Here is a 20,241-nt window from a genome sequence, read left to right as displayed (position 1 = left end):
CTTTAGCTTGTTTTATCAGAAACTGTAGAGTACTCACTATTTAGAAATGGAATTAGCAACCCTGAACAGGAGTTGCTAATTACATACTTTAGAACAACATTAGATTAGATTAGTTTTCTTTTCTATTTGGTTTGTTATTTTGTTTGTATTTCCTTTTAACTCATGTAAAGCACTTTTAATTGCGTTATTGCTGAAAATGTGCTACATAAATACAATTACCATACCTTACCTTGTAAGTTTTAATCCTGTGCAGACATACAGCCATGGATAAAATACCGCTCTCGTTTTCTTCAGGTTTATTGTTCATTTTTATGTCTTGTACAATAACCGTTTAATTAAAGAACTTTTATCTAGCCACTTTAGAATAGAAAATCATATAATAATTATCTTACAACAGGGGAAAACTCCAGAGCAACAACAGCACAATGACAAACAATGGAATGTACCTTCATGCAAAGATAAAACCTAAAAGAACAAATGAAGGGCAACATGCTGTACAATACTGACAAAGTTATAAATAGCGCACCTTAAATATAGTAAAAACCAGACAGATATATCTACAAACCTGGTTGGAGTGCAGCAGCGGCGTAGCATGCATCTGAGTCAGGGTGTACCGTGGGGCTGTGTCGGGCTCCGAAGTGGCTAACCGAGGCTTCCCATTCTCTCTGCTACGTTGACAAAAATGACTCATTTTTGTCAACGTCCAAATGAGCTTCATCAAGTTGCCACTGAATATTGAAGTCCGATGCAAAGAAAAACCAGCATCTCATTGTTCCACCGCTTGTTTGTAGCTTCCGTCACTCCTGTGTTGCAGTGAGTTTGAAATTTTGCGGCGTTTGTTTTTCTTCTCTCTTTACTGCTACGTCTGACCACGCCCACAACCAGTCAGTGAACAGGAGCGAAACTTGCGTCACCCACACAAGTTGGGCCAGTCCAGCTGGCATAAAAAGCAGGGACCTAAAAAGCAGGAACCGGCCTCAAAAAATACTGGTGGAAACACTCACAAAGCAAGCCTAATAGAGTGGAGCCGGGACCATTAGAGCCAGTGGAAAAGGGGCATTTCTTCCTGAAACGGATACAGTTTAATGCTGGGCATTTGATGAAGATCAGCTTTGTCTGGAGAAGACATTTTACCAAAAATTCATGGTATGTATTTGTGCGCTATTACAGCGATAGTTTTTATTGTTCATTCATCTTACCAATGATTAATGAAAAACATATAGACTTTCATAGGTCTAAATAGTTTCACATGACAGTAGAACAAATGCTGATAATCCTAATAATATGTGGGAGATATGTAAACTCACAGTACTTTTTAAGATTTTTGCTGCAGTTTTTTAGTTGTGTTGAATAATTTTCTAAGTTAGTGATTAGCCTGTGGCTCTCTGGGATGTTTTTGCATCATTAAATTGATCAGAGGACTGAAATTCTATCCAAAACACTTTGTCTTTAGATGAGTTGAAGGAGAAAGTCATTGACTTGATCCAGGCTTTGACTTCACAGATGAGGCCAAATCTGTTGTAATGGTATAAAACATTACAACAGATCTGTTGTAATGGTATAAAACATTACAGCAGATTTTTATTAGTTAACTTGACAACGATCACAAAGCTGATGCAAAGTCATCTCAGCCATGAGGAAGTTCGGAGCTGTGTGGTTTTTTTCTTTTTTTTCCCCCAAATGTCCACAGCTTTCACTCCATGTGCATTACCTGTCCAGCGAATGGGGGTCGGTTGCCTGACCAAGCTACCTGGCCTGTATTAAGTTGTCTAGAAATCTGAGCTAGATTCTGATTGGACGACCCCGAGGACTGGATGTCATTTACACCAGGAACATGGATCACAGAAGAGCTGTGAACAAAAACACAAAACCAGACAAAAAGTCAAATACAAAGCTTTTACTTTACATATGTAAACTGCCAGAATAGAATATATCCATTAACTGAAGCGTACCTGAAGCTTTTGGCAGAGTGGCCCTGCTGGAAGGGAGAGCTCTGGGTGTAGAGAGGCTGTCCTCCTGCCGTAGAAGAGGGAACCATCATCTTCTTGTCTCCCGCTTTGGATAAAAAGGCCCCAGTTACATATCACAGCAGTCTATATAAATGGTAAGTGTGTGTGTATGTGTGTGAACAACATTTTTATATCCTGGTGTGGACCTATACATGTCTAAAATGTGGGGTTGTGGGTCCTCCTTGTGCTTCTCCTTGTGGGCACATTTTCTTGATCCCCATGAAGGTAAATACTGTTTTTGGGTTAAGTGTTAGGTATGTAATGGTTATGGTTAGAGGAAGGGTTAGGCGTAGAAAATGAATGGAAGTCAATGTAAAGTTCCCACAAGTGAAAAAAACACAACTGCGTGTGTGTGTGTGTGTGTGTGTGTGTGTGTGTGCGTGTGTGTGTGTGTGTGTGTGTGTGTGTGTGTGTTGCAGACATACAGCCAGATATGCTGGTGTACATTTCAGCAAAGCGTGGGTCTCTCTCCTGGGAGAAGAGAGTCTCTGTCTTATCAATGGTCTTCCCTGTATCGTGGACTCCACTGCTGACTCCTGCCACAGGCACCTGAAGGAACAGTTACATGTTATGTCAATTTTATTAAAAATAACATAAATACATGGTTACATGTAGTTATGTGCATATAGGACATCTACTACATGTCTGAAATATTCTTCTCCATTCACTAAATGGAGAACATTTATAGAACAAGGTTGGAGGTGTTCTTCTGGAGTGCAGACGCCGACTACTTTCAGAAAAGGACATTAGGATTTCGTGACAGCAATTATTAAATTGTCTTTTGAACGGGGTTCCAGTTTAAACAGTGGGTGCACTTTTAATCACACCCATTATGGGTACAATTAACAAGAGAGGAAATCCCATGTCATTATTGCTAAAAATTCAGTCTTACTTTTTTCTTAGATGAATGACAGATTTAATTTGTTCTTTGTTTCTTTTGTCTTTTCATATTGAAGAAACCTTTGTATTATAACAAAGGTTTCTGTTATGATTTCTTTGGGAGGGGGGGCAATTCTAGACTTTTCCAAGATTGGGGGGGTCGGAACCTTTCTGCCCCAGTATTTCCGTCCATGCTAATTAAGGTCCAACAGTCTAACGAAGAACTTTTCTTGCCTGGATATTATTATCAAGGAAACTGATCATCAATGATCAGAAAATTCTTAGGAATCATCATATATCTTCTTATTTATTATTTAAAAAATGCCAATGCAAATTGTCAAAGGACAATTCGCAGTTTGTGGTTTGTTAGAATGGCCCTTAGCGGCTGGAGGAAGTAGGAGACTTGAGGCAGAGAAACGGTGGAATCCCACTAGGTGTTTATTCACCAACATTTAACACACAGACTGCCCTGCTTACAATGGCCTAGGGTCTCAGCAGCAACAACACTCAATGTGGCTAACATGCAGGCTTTTATAGTCCCTGGCTGCTCCAATTAACAAACCCACCAAGAAACACGGTAAAACAAAATACATGCACACAAACAAACCTTGACAAAATAACCAAATCTTCAGAATAATATATGTTAGCAAATACTATTCCATTAAAGCACCTCTAAAAACACATTTCTATAAATATAAATCCAATGTTAAACTTCTAAAGTGCATAGCTCTATTGCTCCCCCTCTTCCATTTGATTTGGTTTCTTCCAGAACCTTTAAAAGGTGCTTAGGCCCCTGGGGAATCTTTTAGCCTAAACACACTGCAGAGGAAGAGACAGAGGTAAGCCACACCCACACAAAGCCTTCAAACATTTCAGTGCATTTCAAACAATCACAATACTTGTATTATACATTTGTTTGTTGAATTTAAACCACCAGTTCCAGCTGAGATGCCACTGCATAAAAACACACAATCAATAAAATACTTCAATCTGTTTGTATCCGTTTCTTTTATCATTCAACACACATTTTAAGTGTTTTCCAGCCAAGTAATGAAGACCTTCATTACATGGTTCTATCACAAACTGCAAATTTTGTGGTAAGTTTTTTGTTGGACAACATTAAAATATGTGGGTCAAACCTGAGGTGTTTTCACAGAATGCTGAACTTCAGTTCAAGACCGTTCGGTGTTTAAGAACCAACAGCAGAAGTTAAAATCTATTCTTTGACAAAATAACACACTACACTACAGAACCAACTACACATGTGCAACAGCAGGATTATCCTAAAAAATCTGTGAAAATACACAATCACAGGTTATGTGATTATTTTCATAAATGTTGTCAAATAATGTCACATCACCTGATTAAATCCTTAAAATTTCTAACTGTCATAAGTTATAAATTCAGGGCCCACAGTTTAAATGATTTCAAGTATTTGTTTACCGTTACATAATTTGGGCTTCCAGCTCATAAAACCCACGAAAACAGAACTTCAAAATATTAGAATACTCTGAAGAAACCAGCCTAAATTTCTCAGTTTTTGCAAAAAAAAAAAAAGAAAAAAAGAAAGACATTAAAATTAAAATATTGTTTTTAAACATATCTTTTAAAAATGATATGTCTTCAATACTTGGTTGGGAATCCCTTTGCCTTTATCACTGTCAGCTCTTCTTTGTCGTTGGGACTGGTGCCCCTTACTTTCCTCTTGGGTAAACCCTCAATGGAATTTAGGTCCGGCAAGTTGGCTGGCCAGTCAAACATGGGCTTGGGCATCAAACCAGGTTTGATGCCCAAGCATCAAACCTGATGCATCAAACCTGATGAACATGCCGCCAGAAGCAAGTTCTGCTGGAAGATGAAATCTGCATTGCCATACAGGTCCTCAGCAGAAGGAATCACGAAGTCCTCTAAAACATTTTGATAGACTGTTGCGGTGAACTTGGGTTTAAGAAAGCAGTTTATCAACACAATGTGTTGATAAACCCAAAATCATCACTGACTGTGGATATTTCATACTGGACCTCAAGCAGTTTGAGTTCAGTTCCTCACTTGTCCTCCTCCAAGTCCTTTGGCTCTTCATCACCGAATGAAAGGCAAACATTACTTTCACTGGAAAAGAGGACCTTAGAACACTGGCCTATGATCCAGCACTTTTTTTCTTCTCCTTGGCCCAGTTGTCCTCCATGAGCCAATGTCCTCCATTGGCTCACGAAGAACCCGACAGTTGTAGCCCATTTCCTGGATGTGTTTGACTGTGGTGGTTTTTGAAGCTATGATCCCGCCTCATTCCGCTCTTTCTGGATCTCTGCCAGATTCTTGAATCTTCTTGGCTGGAATACAGTCATCTCTTTGGTGCATCTTCTCCTGCCACATTTTGCCCTTCCACTAGACCAGTGTTTCTCAACATTTTTTTTGGGTTGGATAGTGGATAGTGTTCCCCTATCCATGATCCAGGTCCCTCACTGCCCCCATCAAAGAATTTGCAGGCTACTTTGCACTGAATATTATTTTATTAGTAATATTACTATCACTATTGTTAATGTTCTTTTATGGTTGTTTCTGCATTTATCATCAAAAATAATTTTCCAGAGAACAAAAAAGCCATGGGAATAAAAACATTTTTTTTACAGAATCTATGAAAAATGCAATGGACATTCAACTTAACATCAGTAGGCCTAACAGCAGACAGAGTGGGGAAAAATTCTTCTTCTGTGCCATCTTCTAATGTTAGTTGTTAAATCTTGCACAAAATGACCAGATAAAAGATGTTAAATTAGAGGAATAAAATGTTCCTCTAGTGTCCCAAATTCAGGGTTCCTCATGTACAAAGTGTAAACCACACAGAGAAAAACCAGTCGCCATTCAACTTCAGACATATCTAGGGTTTTATTCAGACAATTAAATACATAGAAAAACAGATCAGCATCACACCCAAACCATCAAGAAGTCCAAACCATAAAACAGACATTAATTACCTGTGAAAAGTAGAAAAATGAACAAAATACAAAAATAAGAGAAAAAGCAAAGGCGGCTTTGGGAATTGCTTGTGCGTCCGCAAACAAAGCAATTCGATTTGCTTCTGTGAACTGGAGGTTTTTATTAAGAGGTGCATTCCTAATTTTAATATATTCATTGAAGGTGTGTCCTCTCCTTCTAAACCTCTAAGCAGTTTCAAATTACCTAGATGGGATGGTCTAAATGATTTTGTCACCTTCTTTGAGACCTATTCAAAACCAAAGATGAAGAGAGAGAAAGAGCAAAGGTCCAGAATGAGTAAAAGTCAGAGAAAGCAAACAGGATTTTCTCATGTCGGTTACATCTGGAATCTCTCCTGTTCCTCACTTTCTAAACATTTGAATAAAGACCCTAGTTGTCAGAAAGATATTTATTTTTCACCTAGACCTTGTTTTGTTTTTCTACAGGTTTTAAGTGTCTTCCTTACCCCTAGAAAATCACCAAAGAATTTGACTTGTGAACAGACAGAACTTGTCTTTTCCATCCTGTTTTTATCTGAACTGCCTAGCATCTGTTTCCTTTTCTGAGCGATTCATAAAAAAAACAGATTCCTGCATTAAACCTAAAGTAACGTATAGGCAATTTGGAACCCAATGTTCTTATTTTAAAATGCTGATGATTTTATATAATATTGCACATATGGTTAAGTTTAAAAACTAGCATATTTTAATTTTATTTTCCTAACAATGTACAACAATGCCAGTTTAAACTCTGATCTATTTGCAAAAAACTGAGCTCTGAGCATCATTAAAACATGGATAGAACTGCAACTATATCAATCATAACTCTTTTTCTCTTCAATGTTTCTGTGAGTTTCTGATGTAGCAGCTCTGTGCTGCCTTCAGGAGAATGGGACATCAGAGTACCATCCATAAAATTTCACCCACATAGCATAACTGTGCAAACCAGAGCTTTCAGTGGAAAAACCAAAAGCTCCAGATCCTTTTAACGCCATATAAATATGGGACAGAAACATGGATTATATCTTTATACAGACCTGTCAATTGATTTATAGGTTAATAGTTTTTTTTTTCTGGACAGGAATTACACATAAAGCTGGTTCTTAATCAATCAAATCAAATCCTAATGAGTCAAACTGAAAGTGTCATGGAGTCACTTAACACCACCACGACATTAACACTGACATGAAAAATAATACTGAAGAAATTTATAAAATAAAATCTAATTAAAAACATAAATAAGTGATAAGTTCCCTGTTACTGCTATTGTCTGTAAAATATATTTCTTCTTAGTACTAGATGTTGTCTCAACAAACCCAACAACATCTTACCTTTTATCTGAAAACAGTGTCTGATTGTTCTTGCCATACAAGTCCTCTGTATTAATTATTGCTCGAAAGGTCTTGCCATACCAGTTTATTCCTCTGTATTTACTTTAGTTTCTTAGTTAATTTTTGCATTTTGTTCGTCATTCATTTCCATTTAGTTTTCTTTGATTAATATCATCCTCTCTTGGTTTATTGTCATGTCTTCTTTAGTTTCTTTCCTGTTAGTTTTATTTTATCGTTTGTATTGATGCTCATCACCAGTAATCTTCACTCATGTCATTCACCTGCTGCACTGCCTAATAATCATGATTTTCACTTGATCTGACTGTCACTATAAGCTCTTGATTTTTCACTGTTCAGGGCCGGATTCGCTGATCCTGATTCACATCTAGTTTGTTGCTCCGTTATATGTCACGGTTCTCTTGTTTCAGAGTTTGTTTTTTTTACCTCCTACGGTATGGAGCTGCCGGGAAGTGTATCAATGGAAAAAAGCAGGCTGATGCAAACCTTTTAAAACGGGAAAAATCCTGGTATTCTGATGATTAAAATTCAAAAGTGCTGTGGTACAACCGTTTCATACCGGATCACTTACAACACCGATGTTAACTGTATAAAATGAATGCTGTCTATCGTGGTATCAACCATGGAGGGATTTCTTTATTTAACTTAGTTAATTTTTCAGAGGGATACACAGTGAGGGTATCGTGATTTTAGTCACATGTTTATAAGCGTGATATTCTGTTGTCCTTCCTTGGAAGCATCCAGACAGACAATAAAACTCTTTTTAAAGTTGCTGCTTTGACACGACTACAGCACTGCCAAAACATATGTACAAAAATCCTCAATAAAACAAAATATTTGAAAATCAGACATCAGACAAGTGAATCACAGAAACGTCATCAGCAGGTGTAACGCTGACCTGATGCGGTGAAGCTAACAGTAGCAGGAGAACGGAGCTGCGCCAATAAGCTAACTTAAGAAAAGAAGAGCTGCCATCGATACAATTGTAGCCAGGCATGTTACACAATACAGTTTTAGCAAGTTGCTCAAAGTCTAAACGTGTCTTGTTGTGCATTTAAGGTGTAAAGTTTACCTTTGAGCAAACGCCCCCAGAGGAATCCCATCACCCCACTTTTGTAAAAAATTCCACCAGCGCCCCCTGCCATCCTCTGAACGCCCCAAGGGAGGCGGTACCGCCCCCGTTGAGAAATGCTGCACTAGACTTTCAATTGACAGGCTTGGACACCAGAGACTTGTGGTCAAGGGAGGCAGGTGAGGCAGAGAAAAATAATATATAGTTGTTACGTCCACCAAGGGCACAACATATTTGAGGACACGAGACAAGAATGAAAGTTCAACAAAATATTTTATTCTTAAACTCTCTTGAACTTTAGTTTTTATTTTGTTCAGCTGCTTCGGATTTTCTGTGAAGAAAAAGAGAGTTAAATGCCCTCAGTTTCCCGTGTCCCAAAAAAAGAAAAACAAAACCCCTAAAGTATTAATAGAAAGTTGGACCTGGTGAGCCGATCAAACAGAACAAAATGGTACAGCATGGGGCCAACCCTATACAGGGCCGTCGAAGCCCCTTCTAGTACTGGACTAAAGCAAAAAAGAACCTAATACAAAAGAAAGATCGAAACCAGGACAACCAATCCCACCAGGCCAAAATCACAACGAAAAAGCAAACAAACAAAGCCAACAGAAATACCGCATGGCAAGGCTGGAAACGTCAGCTGCGGCCCACAGCGACTGGACGTGCGCGCACCGCGTCAAGACGCGTCCCCGGTGGTGGTGGAGCGAGCGGAAGCGAGTGGAAGGGCGGAGATCCAACATGCCGAAACCCAGCCTATTTATAGGCGGACTAACAGCGCCACAAATTAACGTAATCAAATGACCAAAAATAAGAAATTATCCAAACTCCAAAATATATTAACAAAAGGTCATTCTACTAAAGTCTATAAGAAAACAAAGGCAAAAATAGACAAAAATCATCATGATGTGCCCGAAGCACATCATGATGTGCTTCGGGCACATCATGCCCGATTATATCTTATAGTGATATAAGTGATATCTTATATCACTATAAGATATCACTATATCTTATAGTGATATAAGATATCACTATAAGATATCTTATATCTTATAGTGATATAAGATATCACTATCTTATAACAATAGTGATAAGATAATTAGGTCCGAGCAGCTAAGTGCTGTGAAGGCCTATTGTAATCATAGTGCTGATTATTATTCTGACTCCGCTACCGTCAAATGAATTGGCTTTTAGAGGCTTTTTTTTTTTGCACATTTTTATTGACAGTTTTTCCATACAAGTGTACATACAGACTATTTTCTTTTTCCAAATGTTCCATACATATCATTCAAGAAAAGCTGCACATACAATCTGTACCTGCCTTAGACAGTAACTTTGCTAGTCTAGATAATATCCAATCTATCAATTCACTTGTTGATTAACAAAAGAAAAAGAAAGGAAAGAAAAAAAGTCAACAAAAAGATCATCCAAAATTTTTTTTTCTTTTTCTCTGTTCTTCTCTTCCGAGTCATCACAATTTTAACTCTCTTCTCATCGAAGGCGAACTGTAAGCAAACTATTTACAGTCTGTAGCTCTATAAGGGTTCCTGTAACCACACTATTAATCAATAAAGTCTGATCTCCATGGTGAAATAAATCCCTGCCAATTTTTCCTATAATTCTTAAATTTTCCAGAAAGTCAGCCTTTCCATAATATAAATATTATATTGCATTACGTCAACCCAATCTTCCCTTTTAGGAGCTTCTGCCTTCAGCCATTTCCTAGTAATGGCTTTTTTGCTTGCTACCAACATAATCCCATACATATATCTATCACCTTGTGAACCTTTCCGACCCTCTTCCCATGTACAGAACATGAAATGTAAGTGGAATATTCACCCCCAGTACCTTATCCATACCAGTCTTTACGTCCTGCCAATAGGGTACCATGAAGGCACAATTCCACAATACATGGAAGTGACCCGCTCTGTCTTTTCCGCACTGCCTCCAGCATTTTGTATCTTGGTGTTTTCTTTGTGCTGGCGTACTGAAATATCTTACAATATTCTTCCAGCCAAACTCTCCACGAAAGGGAACAAGATGTTTTCCACTGTTGCCCACATATCTCCTCCCAGTTCTCCTGCGAAAGCCCACAATTGGCATCTTTTTCCCATCTTACTTTTATGTATGTTGTATTACTTTTCTTCAAATTTTCCAATCCTGTATACAGTTTTGGAATTATTTTCTTCCCCAAGTTTGATTCATTTGCTGAAATAAACATCTTAATTATACCAGATTCAAACTCATTTAAATTTATCCTTCTTAGTAGTTCCTCTGTATAGTGCCTCAAATGTAAGTACCTGTAGAGATCCTTGTTGTTTAACCCTTCTAGACCGGAACGTGTCGGCAGCGACACATCTAAATTTGCAGTACCGTAATTCCGCCACACATAGCGCTATCTGAAAAATTCCAACGGTTTCTGAAAGGGGAGATGTTGCAATTTCCAGCAAATATGGGGTTAATATGGTAACTTCACAGCCGCAGCTGCAGAGATAGACGGTATATTGCAAAAATAACTTGCTGGATATTGAAAGTTCCAGTTGTTATCGATATCATCTCACAGGACATTTAAAGAACTACTTACAATTAAAATAGGGAAGATTTATTTAGGCAGACGCTTGAAACTTTGGCGTAAAAGGGTTAATTCATATTTATTCTTTATTTCTTCAAAGCTTTGTATAGTATTTTTCTTAACCATCTCCCAGAATATCTTTGGACCCTTTTCCCATTTACTAAATGTTTTGTCTGTTACATTAGGTTTAAAATCTGAGTCATGCGTTATCTACCTTAGTAGTCTACTCTGCTCTGTCTACCCATATCTTAAAATAATTTCATTCCATATGTCAAGAGATAATCCTAGCCATAGATTCGACTCCTCCCTAAGGTGTTTTCTCAATTTGTTATCATTTATTATGGCTTTTAGAGGTATTGTGGGTGACATAGCACATTCTATATCTTTCCATTTTGCAGTGTATAATGGATTGCTTATGTTCAGTAGAGTACTCAACTGTGCTGCAAAATAGTAGCTCTTCAGACAGGGTAAGGCTAACCCCCCTTTATCCTTTGATACCTGCAAAGTTCTGAATCTGACCCGTAGTTTTCTTCCTTGCCAAATGAATCTCGATATGATTTTATCCCATTCTGCAAAATCTTTATCTGTCACCTCAACTGGGAGAGATGTAAATAAATACAGTAACCTTGGTAACACATTTATTTTAATAATTTCTACTCTTGACGCTAAGCTTGTAAAGGGGATTAAACTCCACCTTCCCATATCTGACTGTATTTTCCTCCCCAAGGGGCTAAAGTTTAAAGATTTTAGTTCAGATAAGTCATGGGACAGAAACACTCCGAGGTATTTCAGAGATTTTGACTGCCAATCCCAACTAAATGTATTTTTAATGAATAGATCTGGTGAATAGTTGAAAGAGAGAACTTGGGTCTTCTTCGTGTTTAATTTGTAGCCTGACATCAGCCCAAATTCATCCATTTATATTGATTAGTGCTGAAAGTGACTTGCCTGGTTGAGTTAGGTAAATCAAAACATCATCTGCAAATAATGCTATCTTTTGTTCCCCTCCTTCCATACGTATACCCTTTATATTTCCGTTTTGTTTTATCCATTGGCTTAAAGGTTCTAAATATATCGCAAATAACAGTGGGCTAATGGAGCAGCCTTGGCGGCATCCTCGATGTAATCTAAATGTATCTGAAAGGCTCCCATTAATTTTGATCCTAGCTGTGGGTTGGCAATATAATGATGGAATAGTTTTGATAAATGTTTTGTTAAAACCGAATTGTTCTACCACCTTATATAGGAAGTTCCACCTGACTCAAAAGCTTTTTCTGCGTCCAATCCCAATATTACCGCTTCTGTTCTTGTTTTAATAATCTTTTGCATTACCAGCAATGTGTGCCTAATCTGTCTTTTCTTTATAAATCCTGTTTGGTCGAAATCAATTATGTCCGGCAGAATTACGTCTAGCCGTCTAGCCATGACTGCTGTAAATAGTCTATAGTCTAAATTTAGGACGTTAACTGGTCTATAGTTGGCACAATCTAATTGATCTTTTCCTTCCTTTGGAATAACCGCAATGAAAGCTTCCCTCCAGGACCTTGGTGTCTATCCTTCTTTTAATACCCAAGTGAACATATTTGAACATAACATAGGGGATCAATGGTTTTCTTAGCAATTTATAAATTTCAGATCTGAAAACCATGGTAATCAGATTAAAAACCAACAAAACCAACAATGCTCCGGGTGTCAGATGTCCCCGGAGCATTGTTGGTTTTCAATCTTGAAATTTCTGAGTCTATTTCTTCTCCTGTAATCTCCTTTGTTAATATACGATTTTGATCTTCTGTTATTCTTGGTAAATTCAAAGATTCCAATAATGCATGTATTTGATTATCATTATTAATTTCTACTTGAGAATATAATATTTTATAACAGTTTTCAAAACAATTTTGAATCTCTTCTGTCTTAATGTTTTCAAAATCAGGGACTCCTCTAATTTGATCAAATGATCAAATTAGAGGATCATTTGATCAAAAAACAGCTAAGAAAAAACAGGGTAAACTTAGACAGTTACAATTGGAATTAAAATAATTCCAACTGTATTATTGGAATTATTTTAATTCCAATAATACATCATTATTATTATGATCATCAAATGATCATCAAATTATGATCATTTGATTTAAATGATCAAATTAGAGGAGTCCCTGATTTTGAAAACATTATTTACCACTTGCTTTTTCATTCTAAGTTAGCAATTTAGCTGATTTACCTCCTCCTTCATAATACCTTTGTTTTGTGTACAGAAGGTTTTTTTTAATCTCATCTTTCAAAATGCAGTTCATCTCTCTTTGTATTCTTTTAATTTCTTGAGGGTTTTTTTCATCCAGAGAGAAATTTTTGTGTTGCTTTTCTAATTATTTTAATTCCAATTGTAACTGTCTAAGTTTACCCTGTTTTTTCTTAGCTTCGAGGGAAGCTAATTTGGCAATTAGCTTCCCTCGAATTACTGCTTTCCATGGATCCCACAGCGTAGCTGCGGATACCGCCCCATTATTATTTTCCTTTACATATATATCAATTTCTTTCGCAAGTTCTTTCTTCATATTCCCCTGTAATAAGCCTGCATTTAGTCTCCACATTGTTGTTTTTGTTTCCTTTGACAATCCCAGGGTGATATATACTGGACTATGATCTGATACATCCCTTACTCACAATTTTCCACTCTATAATGTGTATAATAAGGATTTATTATACACATTATAGTAAGGTCGATTCTTGAATAAACTGAGTGAGGCGGTGAAAAATATGTGTAGTTTCTGCCTGATGGATTTAGCTCCCTCCAGACATCCATTATTCCCAGCACTGCCATTTTCTTTAAATTTTTTGCTAATTATAGATTTTTGCTTCCCGCCATCCGAACAATCAAGTTGTGGGTTCAATCTGAGGTTTAAATCTCCTCCACATATCAGAATGCCTTCTCCCTCAGCTGTCATTAAATCAAACATCTTTCTATAAACATGTATGCCCCCCCTGGGGGGGGGGCATACATGTTCAGGATAGTGACCAGTTCTCCTTCTAATCTCCCCTTAATCAGCACGTATCTCCCTTCTTTGTCTATTGTTTCTGAAAGTTTTTCAAATATAGATCTTCCTGATCTATATTGTGACTCCTCTCCTACGCCCTGAATCTATAAAATGAGTAAAATACTTGACTAAAACTATTTCTCTTTAGTTTCTCATGTTCCTTCTCTGTCAGGTGCGTCTCCTGCGGCAGTGCCACTCCCTCCCTTCTCAATTTTCCTAATACTTTAGACCTTTTAACTGGGTTGAGCATCCTGTTCACATTAAAAGAGGCCAACTTTAATACCTTTTTCTGTATTGTCATTTACTCCTTGTGACTCCTTATTTTCCACCTTCTCTACACCTTTGGACCCTTAGGCTACAGATAAACAAAGTAATAATGAACATACAACTGAACAGTTTTAGAACGTTCACTGATGAATAAGTGACTAACCAAAGAACTTCCAAGAGTAGGGTCTGCACTTTGACCCTTTGTAAGCCATGATGGAAAATCTGCCCAAAGGCATGTCCTCTCCCTGCCAGAGGGAGTGGGCCCTTCTTGTTGAAGTTAGCTTCATTCATGTTTGCACCACCGCTCCAATGTCCCCCCCACAAAAAAAGGGGGGGATACCCCAACCCTAATGAAAAAAAAAACTCCCTCAGGAAATAATTAGTAAAATAAAAAAAAATAATTCTGTTAGCTTGACCTGAGTCATCATTCCTTAAGCCCCGGTTTTTCCCTTCAGACTTGAATAGACCCATCCAAAAAACAAACTAAAGATCTTAAATACCTCATTTTAAAGGGCAGTGGTTCTTAAATCTCATCCTGACTTCTCCTAAAACATTGGAACCGTTGTTTGTATCTTTCGATTATCTCTCTCTGTGTCTGTCCTCCTTTCTTGGCCCCGATGGTCTTCCAAGTTAGGCGTCTGATCTTCTCCAAGCTGGTCACCGCCGGTCTGGTCTCCGCCACCTGCAGCCCTCGTTCCGCCATGTCTTTGGTCGCCTCCTCAACCGTGTTGTAGATCCATGTCTCTCCCTCGTTGAAAACACGCAGTCTCGCCGGGAATGGCGTCTGGAACCGTATTTTCTTCTCCCGCAGGACTCTTTTCGCCTCTGTGTATTCCTTTTGTTTCTTCAGCACTTCCGGGGCATAGTCATGGTCCAGAAAAACTTTCTTCCCCTTGTTCATGAATCCTTTCTTCTGCCATGCCTTCTTTAAAATCTCCTCTTTCACCCTGAAGCTCATAAACTTTACCACTATCGATCTCGGTGGTGATTCCGGGGAGGGACGCGGCAGAGCCCGATGGGCTCTCTCTATCTGGAAGGGAAAAGACGGCGGCAGCTCCAGTTTCTCTCTCAGAAGTTTCTCGTCATCGAACCGGCGCCGTCCTCTGCTCCCTCCTTGAGTACATTCAAGAATCTGTACATTCTCCCTCCTTGAACGTCCCTCTTGATCCACAAGCCGTGTTTCGAACTGTTTCTGTAGCTCCAGGAGCTCCATTGTAGCTTCCTCAATGTGCTGCAAACGCTCCTCCGCTTCTTCTATCCGGTTCTCTGCTTCATCAATACGGCTTTTGGCTATTTTAATCCTCTCCTTAATTCCTTTTGGAGCGTCAGAGTTTTCTTTACGGAAGTCTCGCAGTTCCTGGAGAATTGTTTCCAAATTTGCCATGTTAAAGTCGGAACAGACCTCTGCGGTTTGAGTCTTTACGTTCAGCTCTGGGTCCTCTGTTGTTTCTTTAACTGAGTCAGCTAGCTTCAAAGCTAACGTTTCGTTACCGTCGACCTCTGTCGTCGAACTCGGGTTTTTGAGACTTTCTGCCGTATTTCCCACTAGTCATAGTAAATGCCCCTTTTTAAATATTATCTTTCGGACTTTTCGTTGAAAAATTATCAAATTAATCGGGCTTACAAAGATCTGGGTCGAGGAGCTCGCCTTTTAAGCTGCAGCCATGATGGTGTTCCTGGAAGTTCTCCGGCGTTTGCTCTACAGCGCCCCCTAACATGAGATAGGAGAAACCGTAGGTCGTAGATATCTGAAACTCGGTACCTAGGTAGAATCCCCCAAGTCAAGAAAAAAAGTCTCTTGGAAGTACCCCCTAAAATGCACAGTTAGGTGGCCATTTTGGGTCAAATTACAAGTTGGGAGTCAACTCAGCAAGAACCCTACTATCACATTTCAGCCAAAAAAAGTATTCTACTTTCATTATCACTTTGAGGAAAACTTTCAGTAATAAAACGAATGAAATAATGCCTCCAAAAGGATCCAACAACGAGATTAGACCGGATGAACAGTTTGTATCGCTCACGCAAGTTAAAGAGTTAATGACCCAGTAGAAGGAAATGTACACGGAGTTGCTTCAACAAAAACAGGACCATTTCAAAGGCTTTGTTAAAGTTATTATGGACACTACAAACACCAGACTGGACGAGCTGATACAAGAAGTGCAGGACATTAAAACCAGCCAGCAATTTATACAGAAAGATGTGGATGTCTGCATGTGCAGCTGACCTCCTCTTTCCTTCACACTGTGCAAGTGCGCAGCAACAAATCCTAAGCGATGTGGTGAGGAACTATAACGCTCTGAGAGTAAATGGGGAAGTTTACGTGTTCCGCCGAAGAAATACCTCGGGGGTGAAGCATGTCAAAATACATCAACGCAAGGAATCTAAAAAGACATTTAAAAAACAAACACTTGACAGAGTTTGGCTACATCGAGGCTCACTGCAGTGGTCTGGAGCGATCAAATAGCAGGTAAAGCAGCGCACAACTACCAACACTCACCCGGAAGACCATAGTGGTCTGAAAGTTTAACAAAATAACCCGATACTTTAAGTCAACGAGCTGGCAGTGTAAGATACTGGTTCTGCTCCTGCTGTTGGACCACCGCTGAGCGCTACTGGTCGTGATATTTCACAAACGGAGCTTCGCTTCTGCTCCACCCGCAGTGAACTCTCACACTGAACGTCTGCTTAAAGCTGCAGCAGGTAACTTAAACAAAAAAAAAGATTTTACATATGTATTAAAACGTTTGCTATGTAAGATAGATAATCTCGGAAAAAATAATCGACGCCTCCTCCCTGTGTTTTGCAGAATTACTCCGCTCAGTCAGAAACAACCAATCAGAAATGCATTTATCAGCTAGCCATGCTCTCAGGAAGTTTTGATTTAGTAACTTGGGATTGTTTATTTTTGATGCAACCTGCATTTGACTTTGAATGAATATTTCTTTTTTGTCGACATTATTTTAGATAGGCAGTGTTATGAAAATTTCGACTCATGTATAATTTAAAATGTTGAGAAACTTACTGTTAAATATTGTTTTACTGATTGCAGGTTTTACGGATTGCAGGTTTTTCAGTTGTCCTATTGACTGAACAGCTGCTGTATTGTGCCTGCATATATTAAGTCTAAATTAGGTGAATTTATTGCCAGATCATTTTTCCATTTTGTCAGATCATATAGCAGCATTTATACCTAAAGTGAAAAATTAACAGTGAATACTGAAGGTACTGTCCCCATTTTTAGGACAAATGTATAACATTTACTATGTCACTTCTGAATTAGTTTAAAGCACCTATTCATGTAGATGTCTAGGAAATGGGCAACACTGCATTTATACTCAAGTTATGGAACAATTTTTAAAAAGGGGATTACCTGCGATAGATCATAAGCTGTGATTCCATCTCTCTGATGAACCTCTAACTCTGCCTGCTGCTGTTGCAGTTGCCTGAAAAAGCCAAGAGACACAGTCAGCTTCTCATACAACATCCCAAACATCTGCGAGAGTTCATACTTGAAACAATGCTTATAAACCGTTGGTTTAATGTTGTATGTGTTGCTGTAATGTGTTACAGGTCATACCTCAATAAACTAACACGTAACTTCTTCATGCATGATTCAGATGAGAGACACCAAGACTGAATCTCTTCAGGAAATAAACTATTGCTCATCCCAACTGCACGAGTAGAGAGCAGCTAGACACCCATGACTAATTTTCTAGGCACTTTATATAACAGAAGACTTTGTTAAAACCAGTGAAACATCTTTAAGAGCAGGGAGTGAACATTTTCACATAATACACAAATACATATTATTGTATCTGAAAAAATTATGTCATAGTCCAACCTGGAGAAGGCCTTTTCTTTTTGTCACTATTTTAGTATCTATTTTAGTATCAGCTTCACAAAATGAAACATTTGGCTCTGGGACAGAGGGTTCGGAAAGAGGAGCTTGCCCAACCTGCCACCAATCCTAATGAGAGATTTGATTTTTCTTCGATAAAGTTCTTGTTTAGTGATTTCAGAATTAAGAGATTCAGACTTTTAGTAGAGTTTAAATGAAAGTAATAAACAGAATGTAAAATAACTTACTTGACGTTGGTATTGGTGCAGATTATGTACTCTATCTCGTCAGAGTATGGGTTCTGGAAGGTGAAACTACTGGTTCGGATCAGCATCCACTCTCTGTTTTTCAATCGGAAACGATACATGACAGACAGCACCTGTCCCTTCAGTTTCACTACCTGCAGAGGAGCAAACACACTTAAGATTTGTTTAATTTACTGACTAAAGAAACATATCATTTGACACAGTCTTTGATCTCAGTCTTTTGATGACTCTTGCCATTTTCTACCATCACACACTAGGAATAAGAACATCTCACATTATTTTTTATTTTATTTATTTATTTATTTTCATTTTACTAATGGTAAAAATACACACTGATCTGACCATTATTTTTTTCTATTAACATATTAATAATTAGATAGCAAAAGGTGCTTAATGTAAGTTTTCTTTGCATAATTTGAACCCAGTGAACCTAAAACTGCCACTTGAGACGTTTTAGGTAGAACATATTTACAAAGAGGCAAATGTTAAATGCAATATTTTAAAGTTTTGGCTTAATAACTGCTCTGAATATGTTCTTTCAGAAAAATGCCTTTTTTGAGTCCGCATACTCCAGTTAATTATTTGAATACTAAATTAATGGACAATTATTTCAGTAATAAATTCCTTACCTTTAATCTCAATTGTTTCAGCCCTACTATCATTGTACACATCCTTTACTATCCTCACATATTTTTCGGTCACCTCTGACTTCCTCATTCAGTTAACACACATCTTAATAAATTTTAATTACTCCCTAACATTGATTTATATTACTGTATCTGACACAAGAGTGCTGGGTAACACTTTATTTGACGGGGTGTGAATAAGACTGTCATAACACCGTCATAAACATGACATAACACCTGTCATGAACATGAGGAAGTCTTCATCACACTCTATGACTGTTGTAAATCAGTCAGTATCGGTAAATCATGACACTCTTAATATAAAGTTGACATTATTCAAAAAGTCTTCGTTATGACAACTTGACATTACTCTAGACAAAAATGTGTTCGTTATGACAACTTGTCATTAACCTAGACAAAATTGTCTTCGTTATGACAACTTAACATTAACCTAAACAAAAATTAATTCATTCTGACAACTTGACATTAACCAAGAAATCATGATCTGACGTAAATTTGTTATAAAAGTATTACCGATTAAACTTTAAAAATTATGTAGCTTTATGTGGTAATATTTTATTGCTCTGCCATTTTGCTTAGTCTTAAATTTCTTAATTTAATTGATCCTAAAGTTTTACAACAAGATGTCTACAAAGCACTTATGAACTTTGCATGTGAAACATTATTTAAGGCTGTTTTAAGTAGTGTAATGCACCATCTCCACCAGTGAGAGGCAGCAGCGCATGGACAGGCGTGCAGTGTGTTGGTGAAGAAGAAATCTTTCAACTTGTGAGAGAAGTGCCTTGCTGCAGCAAACAGAAAGGGGCAGGGACGGACCACTGTCAGCCTCTTACCTTATTTGGAAATGGGATCATTGCACTCCGGAAGTGAAGGGGGCGCTATTTCCTATATTATCCGCGGTCTCCCGTTTTAATTTTCTTTTTAAATCTGTGATTTAACTTTATCTTTAGGAAGGAGTTTCTCTCTCAGCATGTATTTGAACTTCTCTCTTTTATTTACTTAAGTGCAGCTCACAGTTTTTAACAATTTCTGTTGCTTTCGGTGTACTTCTAAATCTGCTGCTTTTTCGCATCTTTTCGGGCCTGCTACTGCCTCTAGTGGAGTGGGGGTGGTAGCACAACTAATATAAATACATTACTAAATCAGAATACCAAAGTCTTTATTATTTATTATTAATTCTGGCATTACTGGAACCTCAAAAGATAAAGTCCCTCACAAAACACCATACCTTTTAATTTTCTTAAGGAAGCAGAGCTAATTAAATGACCTAAACAATACCTGAAAGTGGTTCCAGTTTCACTCCATGGCCAACCTGTTGAAACTATGGCAAATTTTAAA

General features: G+C 38.0%; 1 protein-coding gene and 1 long non-coding RNA gene across 3 annotated transcripts in view; one reads left to right on the top strand and one right to left on the bottom strand.

The window, feature by feature from the left end:
- Positions 1–281: 281 nt before the first annotated feature.
- arnt2 (aryl-hydrocarbon receptor nuclear translocator 2) overlaps positions 282–20,241 on the bottom strand; it is a 144,440-nt gene continuing 124,480 nt past the window's right edge. For both annotated transcript variants that reach the window (XM_007579195.2, XM_007579193.2), the window contains 5 exons: positions 18,239–18,390; positions 17,523–17,595; positions 2,435–2,558; positions 1,953–2,055; positions 282–1,850 (listed from right to left, as the gene is read on the bottom strand). In XM_007579195.2, coding sequence (XP_007579257.1) covers positions 1,694–1,850; positions 1,953–2,055; positions 2,435–2,558; positions 17,523–17,595; positions 18,239–18,390 — 609 coding nt within the window. In that variant the 3' untranslated portion in view covers positions 282–1,693. The remainder of the gene's footprint in view (positions 1,851–1,952; positions 2,056–2,434; positions 2,559–17,522; positions 17,596–18,238; positions 18,391–20,241) is intronic.
- On the top strand, positions 9,412–11,415 carry LOC107834055 (uncharacterized). Its single transcript, XR_001659839.1, has 2 exons — positions 9,412–10,598; positions 10,920–11,415. It is a non-coding gene; the product is annotated as an uncharacterized LOC107834055 (long non-coding RNA).

The sequence above is a fragment of the Poecilia formosa genome, unplaced genomic scaffold, assembly GCF_000485575.1.
Source record: "Poecilia formosa unplaced genomic scaffold, Poecilia_formosa-5.1.2 Scaffold511, whole genome shotgun sequence".
Classification (NCBI taxonomy): Eukaryota; Metazoa; Chordata; class Actinopteri; order Cyprinodontiformes; family Poeciliidae; genus Poecilia; species Poecilia formosa.
The sequence above is the reverse complement of the archived record's forward strand: the minus strand, read 5'-3'. Positions and strand labels throughout refer to the sequence as shown.